This window comes from Ceraceosorus guamensis (genome assembly GCF_003144195.1).
Source record: "Ceraceosorus guamensis strain MCA 4658 unplaced genomic scaffold IE81scaffold_40, whole genome shotgun sequence".
NCBI lineage: Eukaryota > Fungi > Basidiomycota > Exobasidiomycetes > Ceraceosorales > Ceraceosoraceae > Ceraceosorus > Ceraceosorus guamensis.
The window spans coordinates 92,409-113,829 of NW_020290035.1; the positions used below are offsets into that span (position 1 = coordinate 92,409).

The 21,421-nt window shown below is 53.4% G+C and overlaps 6 protein-coding genes across 6 annotated transcripts; 4 read left to right on the forward strand and 2 right to left on the reverse strand.

Annotated features, from left to right (window-relative positions):
- Positions 1 to 763: 763 nt before the first annotated feature.
- On the forward strand, positions 764 to 1,605 carry IE81DRAFT_169177 (hypothetical protein). Its single transcript, XM_025510605.1, has 2 exons — positions 764 to 974; positions 1,037 to 1,605. Exons 1-2 carry the CDS (start codon positions 890 to 892, stop codon positions 1,444 to 1,446), a joined length of 495 nt encoding a protein of 164 aa, XP_025368776.1. The 5' UTR covers positions 764 to 889; the 3' UTR covers positions 1,447 to 1,605.
- A 999-nt stretch (positions 1,606 to 2,604) lies between these two features.
- Positions 2,605 to 4,035, forward strand: IE81DRAFT_169219 (hypothetical protein). The gene is made up of 3 exons (XM_025510606.1): positions 2,605 to 2,870; positions 2,946 to 3,056; positions 3,133 to 4,035. The coding sequence occupies exons 1-3, from the start codon at positions 2,814 to 2,816 to the stop codon at positions 3,649 to 3,651; spliced, it is 687 nt and encodes a 228-aa protein (XP_025368777.1). The 5' UTR covers positions 2,605 to 2,813; the 3' UTR covers positions 3,652 to 4,035.
- Positions 4,036 to 9,416: 5,381 nt separating this feature from the next.
- IE81DRAFT_367332 (hypothetical protein) lies at positions 9,417 to 10,566 on the forward strand (the record flags this gene model as incomplete). The annotated part of the gene is made up of 4 exons (XM_025517072.1): positions 9,417 to 9,725; positions 9,801 to 9,914; positions 10,062 to 10,320; positions 10,427 to 10,566. The coding sequence occupies exons 1-4, from the start codon at positions 9,690 to 9,692 to the stop codon at positions 10,564 to 10,566; spliced, it is 549 nt and encodes a 182-aa protein (XP_025368778.1). The 5' UTR covers positions 9,417 to 9,689.
- A 1,817-nt stretch (positions 10,567 to 12,383) lies between these two features.
- Positions 12,384 to 13,397, reverse strand: IE81DRAFT_330799 (hypothetical protein; the record flags this gene model as incomplete). Its single annotated transcript, XM_025515206.1, has 4 exons — positions 12,384 to 12,406; positions 12,459 to 12,840; positions 12,986 to 13,143; positions 13,235 to 13,397. The coding sequence occupies 4 exons, from the start codon at positions 13,395 to 13,397 to the stop codon at positions 12,384 to 12,386; spliced, it is 726 nt and encodes a 241-aa protein (XP_025368779.1).
- A 3,496-nt stretch (positions 13,398 to 16,893) lies between these two features.
- Positions 16,894 to 17,850, reverse strand: IE81DRAFT_169240 (hypothetical protein). The gene has a single exon (XM_025510607.1). The coding sequence runs from the start codon at positions 17,769 to 17,771 to the stop codon at positions 17,238 to 17,240; it is 534 nt and encodes a 177-aa protein (XP_025368780.1). The 5' UTR covers positions 17,772 to 17,850; the 3' UTR covers positions 16,894 to 17,237.
- A 2,316-nt stretch (positions 17,851 to 20,166) lies between these two features.
- IE81DRAFT_169367 (hypothetical protein) lies at positions 20,167 to 21,421 on the forward strand. The gene is made up of 3 exons (XM_025510609.1): positions 20,167 to 20,255; positions 20,344 to 20,793; positions 20,867 to 21,421. The coding sequence occupies exons 2-3, from the start codon at positions 20,490 to 20,492 to the stop codon at positions 21,148 to 21,150; spliced, it is 588 nt and encodes a 195-aa protein (XP_025368781.1). The 5' UTR covers positions 20,167 to 20,255; positions 20,344 to 20,489; the 3' UTR covers positions 21,151 to 21,421.

Sequence of the window (21,421 nt, forward strand, 5' to 3'; positions counted from 1 at the left end):
TGAGCACAAGTCGGGTGTTGTCGTGGTCAGGGGAGTCGCAGGTGGGCAGCAGAGCTGTGCGTGGACCATTTCGTCGAACTCGGTAGCTGATCAGCGGTAGCGGAGAGGCGAATACCAGCTTAGGTGAGTGAGGGCGAGCGAGCACATGGAAATGATATCTGGGGACAGGTGGTCTACTCAGAGGTGGAGGTAGCTGAGCTATGTCTTGGCATGTGTGTGTTCTCACATGCACCCGCACGACACTTGTCACGCCGGCGGACCTCGATTCGGTGTCCTCCATAGAGTCACCGCAATGGTGCTCACCAGTTGCCCCTATTCCGCGACCCCAGGTAGGTTTCACAGCTGGCCTGAGGCTTGGCCGATACTAGAACGCTCTTCCATTCAAGTTGAGAGGAGACACTTTCCGCTATGCTGTCACTTTGCAGATATCGCAACCAGTGTGCTCTCTCTCGCCCCGGCTTCAGCTGATGTTAGCTGATGATTAGACGTGGTGCTGGACGATGCGGAGCGGCAGCAACATAGTTTTGGGTACCTCGGTGCTGCAGGTTGGTTAGTGTCAAGGCACGATTGCTTTGATTCTTCTCGTGTGGAAGAGTGAGTGCTTAATCGTTCCCTGAGGTGGATCGCATACCTCAAGTAGCTCACCATCGATCACCCACTCAACCAGCGCTCACGCGGCTTTAGTGCCCGGTACGAGCAGTTTTTCAACCACTCGCCGTCTCACCGATGCCTCGCCACGCTATGCGCGCTTCGGTCGCGCAAATTCAAAGGCCTTCTTGAGCTCCAGCGCTGCAGCGCACAACTCCTGTACCAAGCTAGCGCAGACCGCGAGGCATTCCATCGTAACGACTAGCGCCACGGCCGATCATGTGGGGACTGAGGAGCAACCATGCCGCTTTGCGGGTCGGAGAAGCTTACCGTCGAAGACTGCGTAGGCTGCCAGCCGAATTGCATCGCGCGTCCCGCCGCTCCGCGTGAGTCGCGTCTGGGCATCTATATTTCCGACCAGACTTCGGTGCTAATCTTCCTCTTTCAGATTCCCAGTCCGCCTTGCTCGACTGGAATGGCCCTGTGGCACTGGTTTTTGGTGGGCTTGCTTGGGACGGCGACATTCAGGCGCAGCTACACCGTTCTCTAGACCACCGCCATCGATCACAAATTTCAAATCACCGCACACGACACGCCCGACTTCAGCTGGCTTGCAATTTCGAGCGCGTACCCCTGCCCATGCCGATCGAGACGCCCCAGGGCAGCTACAAGCGCAGCCCGGACGCCCTGGCTCTCAGGTTGCCACCGTGTCGAAGCGCTCACGGGCAAAGCATGCTCTTAAGAGCAATTTTGCCTCGCCGCCCACCCAGCTATTTTCACCGACAGGATCACACCAGTGATCGTCATGCGGCAACAATTTATTGCGCCTCTGAGACCGAGACCTTTCGTGCTCGATGATCTTGCCGACGTCGATAGCATATGCCTCACCACCAACAATCGGCCGGTCATCTCCACAAGATCGGCGCGAAGCGAAACAAATCTCGGTGCGACGCGTGGAGCGTAATGAGTGTAACGAATGGCCCTCATTCTCTCAAGCTGTCTCGCCCTGCATCACGAGCTCCAGCACTCATTGGCAAGTATTGGTCCGTCCAATTCGGCTAGTAAACGAAGATGAGTATGAACGTATAGCGAGGTGATCAAGGGCGCTTGTATCAAGTCGGTGCGGAGGGAATTATCGATGGTCGATCGGGTCGACCGAACGACCAAACGCACGACCTCAGGATCAGTTCCCGCAGTGCACACCATCGATGTAGAGAAGTGAAGATAGTGAAGAGGAGCGGACCACCGTAAGCGTTTGAGCATGGTCGTGGGAATGCGGTCGACGGTGCGGCACATTTGTTTGAAGAAGCAGGTGAATACCCATCGGTGGTCAAAGGTTGCGAAGGGAGCTGATCCGCCAGCAACCTTACTGAACCGCTCCTTTGGCACGCCGGCGTTGCTGCAGATGGTCAGATGCTCAAGATTGCACTTGCGAGAGACTCATGCTTCCGATTGCACTGTTGATTAACACCCTCGACGATGGTAGTACGGAGACCACGCTCCACGAGCAGTGATAGGGGCAAGGTGGTCCGATATGTCAGCAGGCTGCGGCGGACTTCCCAATGAGAGGAGCCATCGCAAAATCTCAGTGGGCATGCAAAGTTTGGGGTGGCGTCCCCTTGGTGAGCGCAGTCCACCGTTTGCTTGGCACTTCCGATCTTTGCTCAATTCGACCGCCGTTCTTGCGATGCTCGCTCAGCGTTCCCGCAGTCGATATTGCACGTCTAGAAATCTGTCGCTGTTAGGTCGACACAATGCGCTAATTTACGGGTCATCGAGACATCTCAATCCAAAAAATTGGATCTGAACCGTCCTTCATGGTGCGCTCCGCCTGACCTTCCTCAGCCACGTTTCGAGACGCAGCTTCAGTCGGGACCTGGCCTCACAGAGCAACTCCTTCAGTAGAAGTATTTGCGGCCACACGATTCGCATTCTCGCGCTCGTTCAATCTGCAGGCCCGGCATCATTGACAGCTACTCCGCTCAATGAATGCGAATAAATCGGAAAATTATCCAAAGCACAGCGAGCGTTGCGAGGCAAAGCTCGACTTTTGCCGCTACGAAGTTGATATCAACTCGACGTCTATGAAGGTGGAAATCTTCACTAGAGTCTCGTCGCCTTATCAGTGCTCTTGCGACTTGATCAGTGTAAAACGCTCGCAGGGCCCGAGCCAAATATTTTGCGCTGAGCAACTTGTCATGAGTTGTCAGTCGGTGCATTAGGTGATGCATGCTCAGCCTTATTTACCAAATAAGCAGGCTACAAAGGTCTATGGCTGCATGGTAAGTAGCATCTGAGCCCAAGGGGAGGGAAACATGAGCACGTGTAGATCTTATGATGGAGTGACCCTCTTGCAGGCACCTTTCATGCTGGACGCCGCCCGCGTGATGGGCGCTACCAAACTACCAGAGCAAGCAAGTGAGTGCAGCTCTGAATTGGCATTTGATGGTTGGGCCCTCAAGCTGAAGGTGAGTGCGCCAATGGTGATGAAAGCTTCAGCAGCAGGAGTGCTAATCATGACCGCGCCTTGCCGACCAATCACAGGCCGCAACATTAAATGCTCAGGGTGATCAACGGTTCCAACAATCCAAGAACTGGCGAAATGTCGAAAGGGTGGCACTGGCAATGCAGACAGACGGCACAGGAGAGGCAAATGCCAGCAAGGCCGTGCAGGCCAAACAGATGCTGAAACCTGTGCCCGACACGTCTGCAGCGTCGTCAAGCGCTGGCCCCTCTTCCCATGCTGGTGGAGACGTCCAAGACGACGTCACGTTTGTCCGAATCCAGAACAGCACAGGGAAGAAGGAAGTCATGAAGAGTCACAGTGCAGCTGGCGGAGGCGACAAGGAGATTGTGTTCACTCACATCAAGGAGGGCAAGGGACAGCGCTACTCCAACGCACAATGGACACCTTTCAAAGCGGATCCGGACAAAGCTATCTCCTCTCTCCAAGTCCCTCCATTGACCAAGAGATTTGCCACAGGAAGCCCGCTGCTTGGGCAAACGCCCAGCAAGCAGCCAGGTGTGACGGTGACTTGCCCTTCTCAACGTCAAAAGGGTTGAGTCCGCGATGCAGATGGATGGCACAGGAGAGGCAGATGTCAGGGAGGCCGCGCAAGCCAAACAGATGCCCAAACCTGCGCCCAGCATGTCTGCAGCATTGTCAAGCGCTGCCAAACCTTCCCATGCTGCTGATGATGTCCAAGACAACGTCACATTTGTCCGCATCGAGAACAGTACAAGTAGGAAGCAAGCAATGAGGGTTGCAGCTGACAGAGGTGACAAGGAGGTGGTGTTCACTCACATCAAGGAGGGCAAGGGACGGCAATACTCCGATGCGCAATGGACACCTTTCAAAGCGGATCCGGACAAAGCTATCTCCCCTCTCCAAGTCCCTCCATTGACCAAGAGATTTGCCACAGGAAGCCCGCTGCTTGGGCAAACACCAAGCAAGCGACCTGATGTTGCATCTTGGCCTTCTCACATTGCTGTTGGGACATCAGACTTCCGCAGCATCAGGCGCCCTGTCTTTGGACTAGGAGTGGGAGAGGATCCAGAGGTTCTGCTTGCTTGCCGTCGTTGTTTTGGGGAGAGCGCCCCGGGAAGTGACGGAAAAGGTAAGGGGAAGGAGTCAGAAAGTGTTGTGAGAAGAGATCTATGGTCTCAATGCTCAGACTAACGCAGCCACTGTCACTGGTCAAAGAGTCCCGTCAGTCTATGGGATGTGACAAAGCTTTGCGCAATCCCAGCCCGTCCTTCCTTCTTGCCACTCTACTCTAACACCTGCTTCAGAGGCATTCACACCTGAAGAACACTCGCCATATCATCAAAATGAAGACTACAGAGCCACACCCCATCATGCTAAGCCAATTGTTTGTCGCCGCAAGGAGGCTCGCGCTCAAGTGAGTCACAAGATTGCACTTCAGCTCTGACACGATTCTTCAAATTCTGATGCGACTCTTTGCTTCCTCTTCCATCCACTGCAATGGTGTTCACAAGGAAAACCCAACCCCCCCCTCCAACGGAGGTATACAACAAACAGAACCATGAGGCTCTGTTTGCCGCTTTGGAGTATGAAGAGCGCAAGGAAGAGGAGCGCCACCAAAAAGAGGTCAAAAAAGTGGCCATTGAGCTGATGAAAACTGTGAGTCTCTTGACAAAGCATTCACAATTCTCAAGGTCTCTCTGACTGACCATTAGCAATTTCCAGCCCGGCAAACGCATTGAGGATGAGATCAATGGTAGCGAGTGAGGTGGGATTGTCGGCCGCTCTCTCCAAGCAGCATCTTCCACCGCCTCCCGCCGCCCTCTCCTACCGCCCCAATCTCGTGGTCATATTCACATCATCAATTTGAATCGAGGAGTTTGATTCGTGAACCACGAATCGTGAATGAGCGTTTGTCACGAGCTGAGCGGACGCGTCTGTTTTTGCCGCGACCTGCCCACGCACCAACGGCCGCGCGCGATCGTGAATAGAAGAGTCTTTGAGTGTTGAGTGTGAATCTGATCAAATTCGATGTGACCTACGTGACCTATCTCACTCGTGACTCCATGGCCACCACTACCCCTCAGTCACGAGTGCCATCATCATCCTGATCATGCATTCTCACTTCAGCATCACACTCTCACATCAGGATCCGTCGTGGGCTGAGCCTCTATAGATCTGCTTCAGTGTGCGCGGGTCGCTCTTCGTTGGACGCACGCTGACCGAATGTCGAACGATGCATCATTCCGTGGAGAGGCACTCACGATGGCAAGGGTCAGGGATACCATTGTAGCCTTGACCTGGCCCTTCATATGATGAGATCATGAAGCTCGGCACCTTCGGATAGCCCGCTTCACCTACCCCGCCTGCCAATCTCGTGCCAGCTTGCCGAGACTACAAGGGCTCTCTACGACACTCATGTGCCTGGCAAGACTTTCAAGGCTCGATCTCGCTCATCCGCAGTGCCTGCAGACAATTATTCTTAGAGTGCTGTCCAGGTCAGGGTGGTGAGACAAGCGGGTCTTTGACTTACCAGTCGGTGTGCTGGTGTGTACAGACTGCTTGTATTCCTCTCCCTTTGGTGCTTGCTTTGGTCCAAACAACACTTGACAAGCCTTCCAGCACTCTTCCTGGAAACTGCGCTGCCTCCTGTGGCCAGACTGCTCAAAATGTTGTTGTAGAGTCAGTGCACATGTTTGCGTGTCCTCCTTAATCAAAGTCAAGTCCTGACAACTTCCTTCACAAAAAGACAGCTCAAGCTATCAGGCGGCTGGCTTACGGCAGGCTGTTACATTCACATGGGCGCAGTACGCCTCCCACTCCACAGCTCAAGAGGCAATGCTGACGCCAAGCGGCTTTCTGCGATTGTTGAGAGCTATCACACTCGCAATGACAAAGATTGCTTGCGCTACGTCCGCACTCTAATCTACAGATTGCATGGAGCATGTTTGGTCGCAGAATACTCTTGGAGCTCTGGGTGCAATACCCGCATAAAACTTCCACGATTCAAAACTCGTCCTTCATTCCTGAGACTCTTATTGATCTATTATAGCGGTCTCTTGGACGAAAAGAAAATACACAAGTATGCGATTTGCGGGTGAAAATCCGGCAAATTACATCAGATTATTCTAGCCTCTAGACAGAGAGGCTAATTTGGTCATGCACTGTGTATTTCTTGGCGTGCTGGCAAGATGCAGGTCATATTGGAGGAATTAATCCGCCGTACAAATGTGTAACAAGCGCAAGACCTTCGAAGCAAAGAACCTGCATAAACACCCTTGTGCTGAACGTAGAACGCTGGAGTCGAAGGTCGCTGGAGTCGAGGGTGGCGAGGTATGATTCTAGCTCGTTCGGCTCGAAAAACGCGAAGTGAAGGCGCCCGGGCTCCCATTTGCAGTTCGCATACCCAAAATGTCAAGTGACCAGTTGTAGAGACGTACATCCCCTCACACGCGTCATAGCGTCTGGAACAAATTTGGCTGCATCTTTTTACAATCTTGAGCATGATGCAGACCCAACCTCAACAAATTGATTGACACAAATTCATTCTCAGAGTGCAGCACTGAAGTGGAAATAGACGGTGAAATGAGATGAGAATCACTCTAGACTCCATCCGATCAATTTTCTCGTCAAGCGCAAAGACTCGATCAAATTTCGACAGAAGCCGTAACCACTCTTCAACTGAACTCGGTTTCTTCTCTTTAAAAAGCGCTTGCCGCAATGGTGTGAGGATTGACTGGCTGAAAGAGTGTTGCAATTTTTACAGCATCGAACTAGACAACTTCAGCGCTACGAATTGATCATTTGATGCCTGCAAAAGGTCGAACGCAACTCAAGTGTCGGAAATAAATGGGTGTGTCAAATGAAAAACAAAAAAAAAAAAACAAAAAAAGCTCGCACGCGTCAGTGCACGGGAATCTTGCAGCAATGAGCGAAGCAAGTCGCTACACGAAGGCATACACAAAATCTTGGCAATACATAGAAGAGCAATTTAGCGCGAAGCTTTGGTGTCACATTCTGGGGCAGACTCGGTGACCGAACTCGATTGGGATTCTGTCTCGATTGTGATCAGCTACACGCTTCGTAGAGAGCTGGGAGGCAAACGGTCATTGCGAGCTTAGGTGCAAACCCGTCATTACGGCTGCTCGTTTGGGTTTCCTGGGCAAGTCTTGCGAGGCAAAGCCAGAAGAGAGATGCAGGCAGCTGTTCACAGCCCCACCCGATCCGTTTAGGACAACGCGAGCAAGATACCGCATTAGACAAGATTCAAGACGTATATTCGGGTGAAAAGGCTGCTTCTCTTTTCGATATACCTTCCAGCGGAGACAGGGACCGGCTCGACCTGCCGACATAAAAGCTGACACCCTGAGTTTTCATTGAGGCTCCATGCTGCTCAAGAGACTTGACTAATCCAGAAGCAGAAACAGTCCGCGTCATTGATCGCGCGACCGAAGTCGCAAAGGAGAGGAAAAGCTAAGGCTGTGGGGCTCTGTTCATTGCATTCAGCTACATGAAGGCAGTTGACATCTGGATGAGGGCACCTCTGCCGACTGGTTGCAAGTTCGCTGTTTCCCACTGGACACAGTGAGCGAGTTTTGACCGTTAATTTTGTTTTAGTCGCGGAGCGTGCGCATACCTATATTGATCAAATTCTTATGTGGAACAACCGCTCTAAGTGGTCACGTCTTGCGCAAGACAAAATTTGAGGAGAGGGAGGCGAACGCGTTTGATCATTACGCCAACATGCGACGGCAAAATCCCGTACGAGGCATGTGGAAAGTCGCACAGCTTTGTTCCGCAGCTGCCCGGGCACGTTTCGAATGCAAGGGCTGGACGACTTCTCGGATGTACTAGCAAGACATTAATTTGGGGAGTCAAAAGTCTGCAGTCTTGTGCCATTCGAGCGCCCACTGTGAGGTTAGCGCATGGTGAGATTCGAGTAGAGTGATCGAACTTGCTGACAAGGTGTTGGATGACCTGGACCAGTAAAAAAAATCTAGACATTGCACTCGGACAAAACCCGTGTCTCGAGTCTGGTCGACGTGCGGAGCCTCCATACCGAAGGCTCAGATCATGTGAAAGTGTCTCCTTCCCGGCTGGTAGGGCTCGATGTTGAGGATGCTGTAGATTGGACTGGGGGCGTCTTCACAGCAGACTGACGAGCAGATCTGACTAAGTACAACTGCATCGTATCGTTTCCATATCCCAGCTTGCGCGCTGATGTCCATCATGCCGCCTTCATTCAGAGGAGCAAAGCTCGCGTAGGTGGTAATTTGCTATTCGTCGCTGGCTTGATTTGCCTTTGGTGCCGGTCAAGCCTCCAAGCACTTGCAACAAGAGTCTCAGGGAAGCATGAATTTGCAGTGGTCTAAATGAGCTCGGACTGAGGTTTTACGCGCTGCTTCACCCACCTTGTAGCCCAGCAGCCCACTCGAAAGTGGTGGGATCCATGAGGTCATGGTCCTGGCCAGAGCTTAGCATTGCGTAAATTTGCGCCAGTGCGCTGTCATAGTGCGGCCTGTGGAAACGGTGCCCTATTTTCGGTATGGACGCAGTGGCGTGGGGCAAGAACGAAAGCGTGGAGGATTCTAGCTTGCTCTTCTTGACATGCCAGCTTGCTTGTCAAGCGTTTCATGCCTCGGCCATATCTCATCACTCGAGGCTCTGCCAACAGTCAGCATGATCCAGGCGCTTGAGCGTGTCGATTGCAAGGTAAGTCGACTGATCATTCGGACAGCCAATTGGAGAAGGCGCGTTGGGCGCGCGAGCGAGACATCGCAGCAATGGTTTTGCAGAAGCTGCTGCTTTTGACTTTCGCTCTGCGAGCGCTTGAAAAGAGACTTAGTTGGTGGGCTAGCAGCAGGTACGATGGTTGAGTAGTGCAGTCAAAAGTGATGATGTTGAGCTGCTCGCGATGATCTCATATCCACGACTGTGGCCCGCAACTCGGACTCGCGACCACGACTGCATTCACGATTCGCGAGTCAAGATTGATGCAAATCTCGCGCATCAGTGCACGGACCTCGCGTGGCGCTCAGACTATAGACCGCGCTTCGCTGGTCTGCAAAAGCCCATCGTTCGCAACATTATGATTCACATTTCACATTCATTGCTGCTGATTGACGATTTGGGGGCAGCGCGCTCCTCATCAGAGCAGCAAGTAAATGCTCGCGTGCGCGCTTCAGAACAGCGTCTGATGCGTACGAATGCCGAAAGAGTCCGCTGTCGCTCGAGACGTCTTCTCGCGCGGGAAGTGCATCAGTGCATCTTGCGCGCATGCATCAGGCATTCATCGACCTTCAAGACTCACGCCTCAAGACTTTGACTCCCAACCTCGACTGCGTTGCGTGAACGATCTTGCCCTCGTCCCCATCTGTTCAAAGCATATATGCGATTGTGCCTGTGACGCACGGGCTACGCTTTGTGCAATCGCAATCGCCTCAAGGAAGCGTCGGGGGTTGGGCAGTATTCCTTACCTTGCACTCCACCATCAAGGCTCACAACTCATTGCGGGAGAGCCTCACTGGTCTCCCTGCATAGGCCGATTCGAAGACTTGTGGCCCGTCAGAAGAGCAGAGCAAGCGCGGTGATCACCAGCACCACCTTTTGCTTCAACATGGAGCCTCTCACCACGGACGAGCTGGATCGCGAGGTCAGTGCACTCAATCACGACCATCTTCAGCTCTCAGGACCACACGCTGACCTGTCCTTTTCTCTGCCATCTCAGATCGCAAAGATGGAGCAGGGTGTCAAACGTTGCCCTTTCTCCATCTTCACTTGGAAGCCTCAGAGCTACGACGAGAAGCAACGATATCTTGCCCACCTTCGCTGGCGCGTCCCTGTAAGTAGAATGTTTGCGTCGCCCCTCTCATGCTCTTTTGCGACGACGCCGGGCCTCCTTCATCGGCATTCTCGCTTTAATCGTCACTCCTCTAAGCGTCATGAGCGAGCAATGACGATGTTCTCTACTCACACTGTCTCATCCCAGGAGCAGCATCTTAGGCCGGCTGAAAGCGAGCCGCAACCACAGCCGCGCCCTCCGGAGCAAGAGAGCTCTGTCCCACCTCGCGACACGCAGCTTACGACGATCATTTCTGGAAACAAATCTTCTGCTCAAGCTATCGATGACAAGTGGGGTGTCATCTTCAATCGCCCATGTCTCAAGACTGAGAGTGCAAGTGCCAGCGGTAGGGTTGCCGGGTCATCCGAGGCTCCGAAATCGGAAAATGGTGGCCCTTCATCTGTAGGTGAGGCAATAAGGTCGCTGGGTCCGTGCCGATCATGCCTCGCTTGCGTGCGCACTGTTCTGCAAAGTCACTGATGTCTTGTACACATCTTTTTTTCGTCGAGCAGTCGCATTGACGCCTGGCAAAGCTGCCACGCGAGGGAATGTCGCTTCGACTGCCAAGCGTACGGCGAACTTGCTCAAGAGCTCGAGCGCCCCTGCTCAAGACTCTGGCTCCCCAAGCACCGGCGGGAAGCAGAAGGTTTGAGAAATATGTCAATGTCCTTCGTGCTGGCACTAGGCTTCTTAAGGCAACCGCTATACACCGCAAAGCCGTCTGTCTCCTCAAGATCATAAGGGACCGTCCATCAACGAACCAGTAGACTAGACCATGAGGCTCCTCCGCCATCGATTCACTGCAAGCCAATGTCAATTACTGTCTCGTCAATAATTTCTGTACAAAGACTACCATGGACGGCTGAGGAATGGCTTCCGCCTTGCTGAGAGCGTGGCGAAGTATTCAGAGCCTCAGTCACGAAGAGTTTGCGTCGAGGTGAAGAGATTGAGGGCCGTCTTGATCACTCTTCTTCACTCTGACACGCGGCGTATGATCGCGGATCGAAGTTCGACATCGTGTCTGGAGCAATGCAATCATGACCCAAAGCGAGACGTGTACCATTCTACTCACGCCACAGCATCATCCATTCATCATCACATATTATCGCCGACGTTTGCCAAGCAGAAGGTACTAGCTCAACTCAACATATTAGTATCACGATTCTCACTGATCTGGACGCCCTGATCGCCCATTGACGCAGCCACAGTCACCTGTTCATTTGCGTGCAGTGCGTCATGGAGGTGCAATCAGTGACAACAGACGTGTGACACGCATGAATGACACGATATCCTTTCCCCCCTCTTCCCCGTCTCTCCCCCCCGCCTCTTCCCCGTCTCTCCCCCCCCCGCCTCTTGCCTCCTCAAGCTTTTCTAAGCCATCCAGCTGGTTCATGGCGCGTCGGTCGTAAGCATCGATTCTTCTTTGGCGCGTCAAGTGCTGAGTACGTCAGATATGGGCATTGGGAGCTTGCACCACGCGTGCCTTGCGCTACACATGGCCGGGTCAGTACCAGTAACTCCCTTGTTCATCCTTCGTCTTCTGTTCACGTCTGATCGTCATTGCATAGAGGCACTTCGTCTCCAGCTACTTGCTCCATGCGACGTCACTCGCTTTATATCTGAGCGTCCGCATCCCAGCACCTTGCAGACTCATCACGGCTTTCAAGATGGTGACGCTCTCTTCATGCCGGCGACATGAGGGGCCCTACGAATTTATCGTTGCAAGAACTTGGCACGAATGCTTCTCCCGCTACTTTTGCTCGAGGTCAGCTATTCTCTTTTCTTCTTTCCTTCTCAAACGCGTCAAGCCAAAGGACCTGATGTGACAGGACGCACGTGCATAAAAGCCGCCGCACCTGTAGATACGCGTCCTATGTGATTACCATCACATCAATGCATGCGTCCATCGTTTCAGACTCATACGCAAGCATCTCAGTCTCTCGTGTACATTTAGCGAGCGGCCAGATCTGAGGTCTGTCGTGGTCTGGCTAAGCTGATCAAAAAAATGTTCTGTCTTTCGTGTAAAAACGCGCATTGGTGCAACAAGCACAATCCACATGCACACGAGCGAGTGCTATGACGTGGTGACTGAGGTTCCTAAAGCCCAAGTCCCCCGTACAGGACCACGCAGCCAGAGCTTTGATAGAAGATCCAGAAAGCTTTCAACTACGCTGTAGTGGTATTTGTGGAAGAAGCAAGATGGATGGTCAGTCAAATGCAATTGATGAAGCTTGAGAGGTCGATCTGATCGAGCGACCACCAAAAGTGCTGTCGCAAAAATGAACGTGAATCGAGAATGTGAATGCAAGAATCTTTGCGTGGTTGAGGAGGAGTGGATGGATGCATAGGCTTTGCATGGACAGGCGCGTTAGGAAGTTGCGCGGGGGTTTGGGTGTGCGCGATGCGCGCGTACGTCAAAGGGCTTCACTTTGATGCCACTGCCGTTGAAGTAGCTGTTGCGCATGCAAGTCACAAGGAGATCGTGTAAGCATCTCAGAAATCAAGCGGCAATTTGCAAAGGTGATAACAAAACGGCAAACTCACAAGCAGACTCCTTCTCCAGGAGCTCTTTCTCGCGGTCAGCAACAAGCTTCTTGGCAAAGGATACCTTCTTGACGGCCCTCATCTGCTTGCTTTTAAAAGATGACACCTCTTCATTGGTGGTCCACAGCAGCTTTCTGAAGGGAGCACCGGCTTGCCAAATACGATTGACCTCGTTGAGGTCTTTGTAGGTCTTCTCCAAAAAGTTTTTGCGAGCTTGAAGCTCTTTGTCCATGGGCGGAGGTGGAGGAGGAGAGGGAGGAGGGGGGCGCGGCTTGAGCACCAGCAACTTGAATAAGGGTTGCTTGCGATCCGCCTGGTCTTGCGCCTGGGCACGTTCAACGGATTCAGCGTGGTGATAGTTTTTGATCTGGTTCCATCGCCTCTGGTTGCGAGATGGCGCCATGATGAAATTTGGTGAATTACTGACAGTGGTGTTGTTTTCGAAGGTGCTTGGGAGATAGCTGAAAGTCAGAAAAGTGCTAGCTTGGCACGCTGGACTTTCACAGTTCTGAGGAACTGAGACTCACAGCTTTGTTGTAGACTTTGCGCTGCTTCCTTTGGTGTGCGTGTTTTGCTTCCTTCTTGCAATGAAGGCGCTTCTTGAACTCCTTCTTGGTGTACTTGAGCTGGCAAAAAGCTGCCTGCTGCTTGCTGGGCTTCTTGAACTTGATGGTCTTTTCTGCATCTGCAAAGTATCTGGCAACGCAGATGGGAAGATGGACTGCATTCACAGTGGTTCGGCGGGGACTGCTCGGGCGGCCGTCTTGACATCTCACTCACCTTTGGGCTCTTGATGCTGTTCGAGATCTGGAGGCACGAGAGAGCAAGCGCTGCCTCCTTGCAATTGGCCATGTCTTGCTCTTGTGCTTGTACGACCAACTGGTTGTGGCAATAGTTGTTGATTTGCTTGTATTGTCTCATGTTACAACTGAGCGCCATGTTGTAGAAGTCTTTAGGGGTTGCTGACTATGGTGTTGCTTTTGAAGGTGCTTAGAGGAAAAAGAGCTGAAATTTGACAAGATAATGATGGGAGAGGAACATTAAGGAATCAGCTGGAGGGAGCCCTCTCAGATTGCACTCATTCTAGCTTGCTCAGGTCGAGCAACAATAAGTGCCTTGAGCAAATTGCAGTAAGAGCAAGGTCAAAGCCTGAGGAACGCGCTGGAGATGCTGGCCACAGTGATACTTGTCCATGCAAGCCAAAATCTGGTTTTGGCAGATTTGAACACATGCCATCATCATTTGTGAGAGATCAAGTTCTTGTCTTCGGTCGCAGCTGGTGGTCTGAATCGCTCAAAAAAACCTTTGAGAGTAAGTTGTTGTCTTCGGTCGCAGCTGGTGGTCTGGATCGCCCAGAAAAAGCCTTTGAGAAAGAGTAGACAGAGAGAAGAGAATGATAGTGACGGAGCACATATCAGAGACGGAGACAGAGAGAACATGGTGGGCCCTTGCAGAGGTTCTTTGTACCCTGTGCCTGCCACAATCAATGGCACACGTTTCGTGCAATTTTGTGTCTAACCTAAACGGCAGATGTTTTCAGATTTGTTGCCAAACTGCGATCTAAAGGGAGGAGTGCCGCTTCAAGGGTTCTAGCTCAGGTTTATGAGTCCCTAAATTCAGAAGAAGAAAGATGGCTTCATGCGCGACACCGTACTCACGCAGGCCGAGCCGCGCGCAGAAAAAAAAGGACAACACGATCAAGAAACCATCATATCACTTCGAGGCAGAGCCAGATAGAGGAAGCAGCAGTATAAGCTATATCCGACTTCGTAGCCTGACTAACACGCAGCCACCCTTGAAAATCTAGCGGCAAATTGTCTGCATTCGTAGAAAGCTTGCCACAGTGCTACAATAGACCACACATACTTAGGTGTAATTGTCTCTGTCGGACGCGCATAATCAAAAATTTGACTGACTTGCCGGCCTTGCGCCTCTGCTTCATGACGTGGCGCAGCGTTTTTTTTTTTCGAAGAGCGCAGAGTACATGTCCTTAAAGAGCGCAGAACGCATGTCAAAAAAATTTCTGTGGCACGTTCCGTACGTGGCTCCAACGCCAGGGAGACACAGACAATTGAACCCCACGGTGAGGCCACTCTGCTCGAGAGTCAGAAAAGGGGTTGAACAAAAGGGCACCAAGACATTCAGAAAATCGGGCGAGTAAACTGAGATACCCAAGAGCTTTGCTCGAGAGCCACAAAGAGGAATGAAGCAAAGGTACTTAATTAAGACAGATTAAGAAAATGGACACCGAAAGCAAATGCAACAAATTAGAGAGGTTGACACCGCGGTTGCGGTGCTGGCAGCAACTTTCCGAGATACACCAGCGACAGAGTCGATTCGGATCTTTGCGAACCTTAAATTTTTCTTGGCTGCCTTGCTCGAGTAAAAATCGATTTTCTCTCGAGTGCTCCGCTCAGTTCCTCCATTTTACAATCTTAAGTATGCTTGCAAAAGCGCTTCTAGAGTTTCTGAGCCATCACAAGTCCCTTTCACTGTGTTGTGGCCGGGAAAGCGGGCATTCACTCGCTGCGTGCTCGTTCAAGTTTTCTTTGGGCACGTGTACCACCTCTTTCTCGAAGTGCTGACCAGCGCAATGCTAGCTGTGTCGACGTTGACCTGCCAGCCGTCGACCCTCTTCGAAGCAAAGGTTTCTAGAACTTTGTGCCACCTCACTTGCAGCGTCTGATATGTATGTAGCTACAACTCAAAACTGGACAGCTCGCAAACAAGGTCAGTGCGTGCATTTAAACGTCTGAAAAGATGCCGAAAATTCAAGCCAGCAAATCTGCAGGCTCCGTCCCACCCGGCTATTTGCCTTCGTTTGGCACGACTCAACAATTGCGTCCCTTCGGTGGTCAGCAATTTTGATTGATGACAGCCACTCAGGAGGGCTATAGTCTGGACTTTCAGTCTCTTCGGGATCTGGTCGTTAGGAAGAAAGCTTTCCAGAGGGTGTATGATGAGCCCTCAGTGATAGGCGCTCACCTGTACTAAATCGCCATCAAGCAGCAGGCAAGTAAAAATAGTCAACACTATATCTCGACGGCATGTTTCCAAGCAGGTATGTAGTCTATTCAATGTCACTAATTTCACGTGTCTTACCGAGGGCCTCGACTCCCACATAGACCACATTTTGCTCACGCGCGTCGGCACGAGCCTGCCTCCGTTTTCGACGAGCAAGAGATCGAGGGCAGAGACGAGGACGTGAAAATGTGAAAATCGAGGAATTACTCTAGGGAAATCGTGCGAAATGAGGGGTGAGTCGGTGCGAGCGTTGCCGCGGTCGCGGTTAGCTTCTTCGTCTTCTTGGTAGCACCTGCTCCTTCTCCACTCAGAGTGCTCATGAACAGACTATTTCGGAGAGTTGCCTTTCATGCACTCAAGAAGTCTGCAGGATGTCAAGGATTGAGTGAGCACCGGACTCTTGCCCTTTCGTGTGATGGGCACGAGGAGGAAGAGCGCCTGGCTGGAGAGGAAGCTTGAACACAGCCGGGCTTGTAGACCGACTGATCTAGGGTCCCCAGGCTCAGTCTGGTCGTGATCAGTCAACACAGTCATGCCCCGCGTTTCGAAGTCGGCCCGACTACCTTGTTCTTTCTTTTGAGCATCATTTTTTTCCCCTCTACTTGCAATCGGGAACAGGAATGTGCGCAAAAGACCACATACATGTAAGAAAGAGTGTTCGGCTGACAACAAGGAGGGGCGCAATTCGAGAACGACCGCGTGCGGACGCCCACTCACACCCACAGAATAGTTGCCTAAAAGTTTTGGAATTTTCACGTGGGCAGCAAGATGGAATCTGACTACGTGCTTCCTTTTCAGACCTTTTGTGTGGCTCGCTTCTCTCGTGGATTTTCTCTCCGCATGGCTCACGCCGGCGCATCTGAGCTGGGCCGACTGCCATACATGTAGCCAAGGCAAGCGTGTGGCCGTCCCTGTGAGAATAACAAAATCTCGGCAGGCACAACAGCACAGCACGGCTAGTACTTGACATAGATAGCAGCAGACATGCACGCGTCTCTCATCGCGTCCAATGCGGAATCCTAAGCCCACGTCGGCATTTGCGAGTCGAAATTGTGGCATCGATATCATCGCTTCCGCAAACACAGTCGATCGGCCGACGATACCGAGCTGGACAATCGTGTCAGCAGCCTTCCACAGAATTAGGCATGCATCGGACAATTGGCGAATGATGGAACGTATGAGCGAGCTGCTGCAAAGTTCGAGTTAGAAGGGCAAGCAGAAGTGCATATGCCTCCTCCTGTGTCCGGCGCTCGTTCGGCAAAGTCACTCCGATGAAGTGTTGCTGACGGACGGAGGGCTTTCTGAACCTTCATATTCAAGCTCCTCGTGTCCGCATTACCGACGATATGACCGCGCACCAAAAGGAGCTGTGTCCACATGGCTAACGTCATCGTGTGGTCGGCTCTGTGTGCGTTGCAGAAGCGAACGCTTGACCTCGTGGGAAGGAGCACACCACACAGCTACTGACTGAGCTGTCCAGGAGCTGTAAGCACGAGGGCGCTGGGATTGGTTGAGAAGCAGGTATATAGAGCGCGATCTGCTTGCAAACTGCCAGCGTGTAGATCGAGTATAGAGACTGCCGCCTTTTGGGCTCCACTCGAAGGAAGAGGGTCCGAAGGGACACATTGGTGGTGCAAGCGTCTTGCTCTGCGTGCAAATCGCGAAGGATCGCTGGGACGAAGTAATACCAATGCTACTTACAAGCGAACGCTGGCGAACACATTCTACGATGGGAATAAGCCCTTACGAGGTAGTCTACGGCTTCCACACCCAGGCGCCACACCTTGGCTGTACAAAGGATGTTGTGGTCGTAATGGCCTTTGGCGGCGGCGCCCGCCCTGCGCAAAGCAATCCAAGGGGTACACCTAATATGAGAGCTTGCACCATCAGACTATTTTGGATGTTTGCCGAGCACCAAGTTCGAATCGCCTTTCGACAGTAGTTTTTCGCAGCAAGGCGTTCGCCTAACCTTGGTGTTGCGGGCCTTGCGGGCCATACGCCGAGGGACCCGAAAACGCCTGACAGACAGGGGGCGAATTTCTTAGAGATGCTAGTGGGCGGTTGCATGCCAAGAAAGAGACCAGGGCTCCATTCAAGTGCCTGTCGCCCTCCTCCTACAACAGCGCCAAGAGGAGCATTGTGCCAATGGGACCGACACCGAAGACCCGTTCTTTGCGGAAAGCACCGCGCACGTCCCATTGAATCGTTGTGTAAGCCGTTTGCTTTATCTGTGAGACGGCAGACCAGGACACTGTGTGGAGAGACTGGTGGAAAGACAGGAAAAGACATCGTCAAGGCTTGTAGCGCTGCTCAGACCCTTGAAGGAGCATAAAGGAAAGCCGACAGACACTGAAGAGGAACGGAGTGCGCTGGACGCGGAAGCCTCTCCATATCCACTTTTGCGGGCACGGATCCGCTAACCGTATCCATCAGAGGTCGTTGTGGGCTCAAATGTGCGCGCCGCGAGAGCGCTTGTTAGTGCGCGATGGCGATTTGATGGAGAGGCCGCAAGCATGACGGCAAGGAGTAACGCGCGTGGGACACGACTCAGCACTGCGTGAGGCGAGCGAGCCACTGAACTGTAGGATGAGACCACCGAAAAAGCCAGTGCGAACGGACTTAGCAGGGAGCAAGCTGGCGCACATGGCAGACCAGCTCGAGACGGGTCCCTGTTGAGCACTCTTGGCGCATGGCGGAGACTTCGACGAGTTGCTAGCAGCGGAGGGTTGTTACGTGCACGTGTAGATGCATGGAAGACCACGAGAGGCGAGCGTTCCAGACATATGCAGATGATCCCCAGAGTCTAGACAGGCAAACAAACGATGCGCAGGAGCGCTGCGAACCACACTCCCCCAAATGCGCATCTGTGAGTCAAAGCAGCGCACTCACCGGTCAGCGCGCCGCCAACGTTCCTCTTGGCAACATTGTATGCTGATGGGCATTTGCCATTCCCGTCCAAAGTTCAACCGAGGTCCAGCAGCGTCGTGCTGCTCACCCACCGCTCCGCCTGTTTGCGCACTTCCCTAGGCCAAGCATAGAACTGGAGGTGCGCTTCATCGGTTGCCAGAGCGACGCCTGTCGAGCATTCGAGGCGGATTGTGCGTGGAGATGAGCCCACCATTGCTCCACACAGCTGAGCTTGTCGACGAGCTGGGGCTGAGATGCAAGCTGACCACGCAAGTCACTCGGTGCTCTGCCGGCCATTCTGGTGCTGATGTGAGGCCGTGTGAGCTGTTGCGCACAATTGCAGCAGAGCACAGCTCGTCTCTCGCGCTGTGACAGGGCTGCTGGGCTAAGCGTGCCATGCTCGCCGGACTCACTAGGCTCGCACGCTCCCCTCGAAGACCAGCGTCTGGGATGTTTCAGAGCGATGTCCTGCCCTCCTCTCTCTCAAAAAGATGGTAGTGTTGGTCCTGAGCACGACGCGAGCTGCACCATGCCGCCATGCTTGCGCTCTACAGAGTAGCTTGCAGCTGCTGAAAGGGACGAGGTGCGCACAAGCTGGACATCTGCAGGGCACGGCAGCAGCACAGATCCTCCTCCCAAGCGCGCCTCCAAGAACTCTGGTGGGTGGATGAGCGCTGATCAGGACAAGATGCGGTCCGTGCAGGCGCGCTCATTCGTAGCGACTGCCGGCTTGCAGGTCGAGCTGGCAGGCAGAGCAGGGATGACGGGACAGACGATGAGAAGCAGCATCGCAGCGTCGCCTTCGAGTCCGAGCTGCATTCATGCATTGCGCGCGGTCAAGTGGGTGTCATGTTCCACGACGTTTCGGCGGTGGTCGCGAGTGCAGAGGCCGGCGCATCGCTCTGGCTGGTTGGAAGCAAGACAGCGCAGCGGTGCGCAAGCAGCTGAAGGCCGAAGTGGAGGGTGCATTTGAGGTGCGTTGCGTTGCTCTGTGGGAGAACCCAGATGCGCTGCTGAGTGTAAGCGCTCGACACGACAGCATGAATGAGCGCAGCGTTGTGCGTGCTCTAGGGGCAGAGGCTTGAGATGGAGAGTGAGAGTAGGAAGGATGAGCTGAGCGGTGTGGGCATGTTTGACTGGCCGTCACGCGACTTTCACCGCGCGCATCCGTGTTGCGCTTCAAATCTCTGAATCGCATTTCATCCCGCGCGCGTTGGATCGACCAACACGCTCGATCGACGCGTGCATCAGGTGAACGCGCGTCATTAATAGACGCGTGCGGTGAGGGTGTGTGGATGCGTGGCAACAATCAACACAATCATCATCTTGATCATCAGCTCTTCGCACATCTTGCACATCCTCCAAGCCCCCAGCACATCATCGCACCACCCCATCGCCCAGCAGCAGCAGCACACAGCGCCGTCGCACGCACTCAATACTCGCCCTTGCAGCAGCAACGCAGGCGCGATAAATTTGTCCATCGCTTGCTCTCTTCCATGCTCTGCAGCAGCACAACAATGTACAAAAGTCACACGTGGTAATCCTCCAATGCATCGCGCAACGAGCAAGGCTGTGCTGCATCGTCATCCCGCACTGCCACCGTTCAGCACCTCGTCAGCAGAGCACTCCAGCTCCTCGAATGCGCGTGAGGCAAATGAAAGGCCAAGGATTGCGCACTGTGACAGCAGCAGCAACAACATTAGGAGCTGCGGATGATGCATCCGAGTCCAAGTAGCGATTATGGGATGGTGCGCAGCATGGGCAAGTGATCAGGTGGGCCATCGAGGGCATTCGGAAGGCCGCACGGGCTCGAGGGGAGTGGAGCGCATTGCGAAGCACGATGCTGCAGGATGGTGCACGGTGAGAGTGAGTAGCGGCTGCTGCGACAAAAGCGTCGCGACATGCATCTCAGCTCGATGAGCATCCCTCCCTCGTCTCCCCTGTGCTCCTACAGCCTTCTCTGAGTGCTTTCTCCGACTTGCAAGAGGCGCGATGAACTCCATCCGCGCCAGTAGTCAGGCACCGAGGCGCGAATGATCGAGATACGGTGGCTTATGGGTCGGCAGCAACGCGTCCTCAGAAGAACTGGCGCCTCACAGCATGGCCCACACTTGGCGGCCAGGTGTGCCATCTCCTCTTGCTCTGCAACGCACCAACATCACCTCTCATCATCGAGATGTGCGATGCGTGTCCGCTCGTCGCATCCCGCTCATCGACGAGCCAGTAGCTGCGCTTCACCACGTTCAGCTGGCATCCAGGCGCTCTGAGGCTTGCGTCTTCGCCGGCACACATCCCAAATCCTTCAGTCTTCTCGCGCGAATACAAGGGTTCACCTCCCAAGGCAGCCTAAGCAGACATGGCGGCAGCAACTCTGTCACGGTGCAAGGGGCGAGGCAACAGAGAAGTGAGCAGCGCGCCGGGTCTCGTCGAAGCTGTCCAGATCTTTGCGCAGCCGCTGACTCTGGCTTCTTTGGCAGCTGAAGCAGCGGATAGTGCTAGAGCGTGCGGCTCATCAAGTATCGCCATCACCTTTCACAAGGCCGCCGCACCTCCTATGACCAGCGCCTTTTCGCAGTTTCCGTACCATCGCCAGGCCGTAACGACTCCCGGCTTGCGGCATGAGGAGGATACACCGCACTCTGCACGGCAAAGGCGCCACACTGCCAGCATCTCGGATCCGTCGCGTGTATGCTCGTTTCGGGCTGCGCATACGCTCAGATGTCCCTTCGGTGCTACCTATCTCTGCATCGCTTCGCCCTGAGCGCATTCGAGCTGGCGAGCGTTCCGCTTCCAATACTCTTCTATCAGGGACAAGCTCCAATCGACGCGCACAACTTCAGCGCTGCCTTTTGCGTCAAAAGATGATGGAATTGTCCCCAATGACAAATCCTTTTGGCATGCTGAGCTTGCACCTCAGCGTGCAGACCGCGCAGAACTGTGCTACATAGCCTCGCTGGATCTTTCGACGCTACTTTCCTTAAGAGAATGCGGTGTCGGGTCGCCAGGAGAATGATTGGAGCTGCGCACCGCTG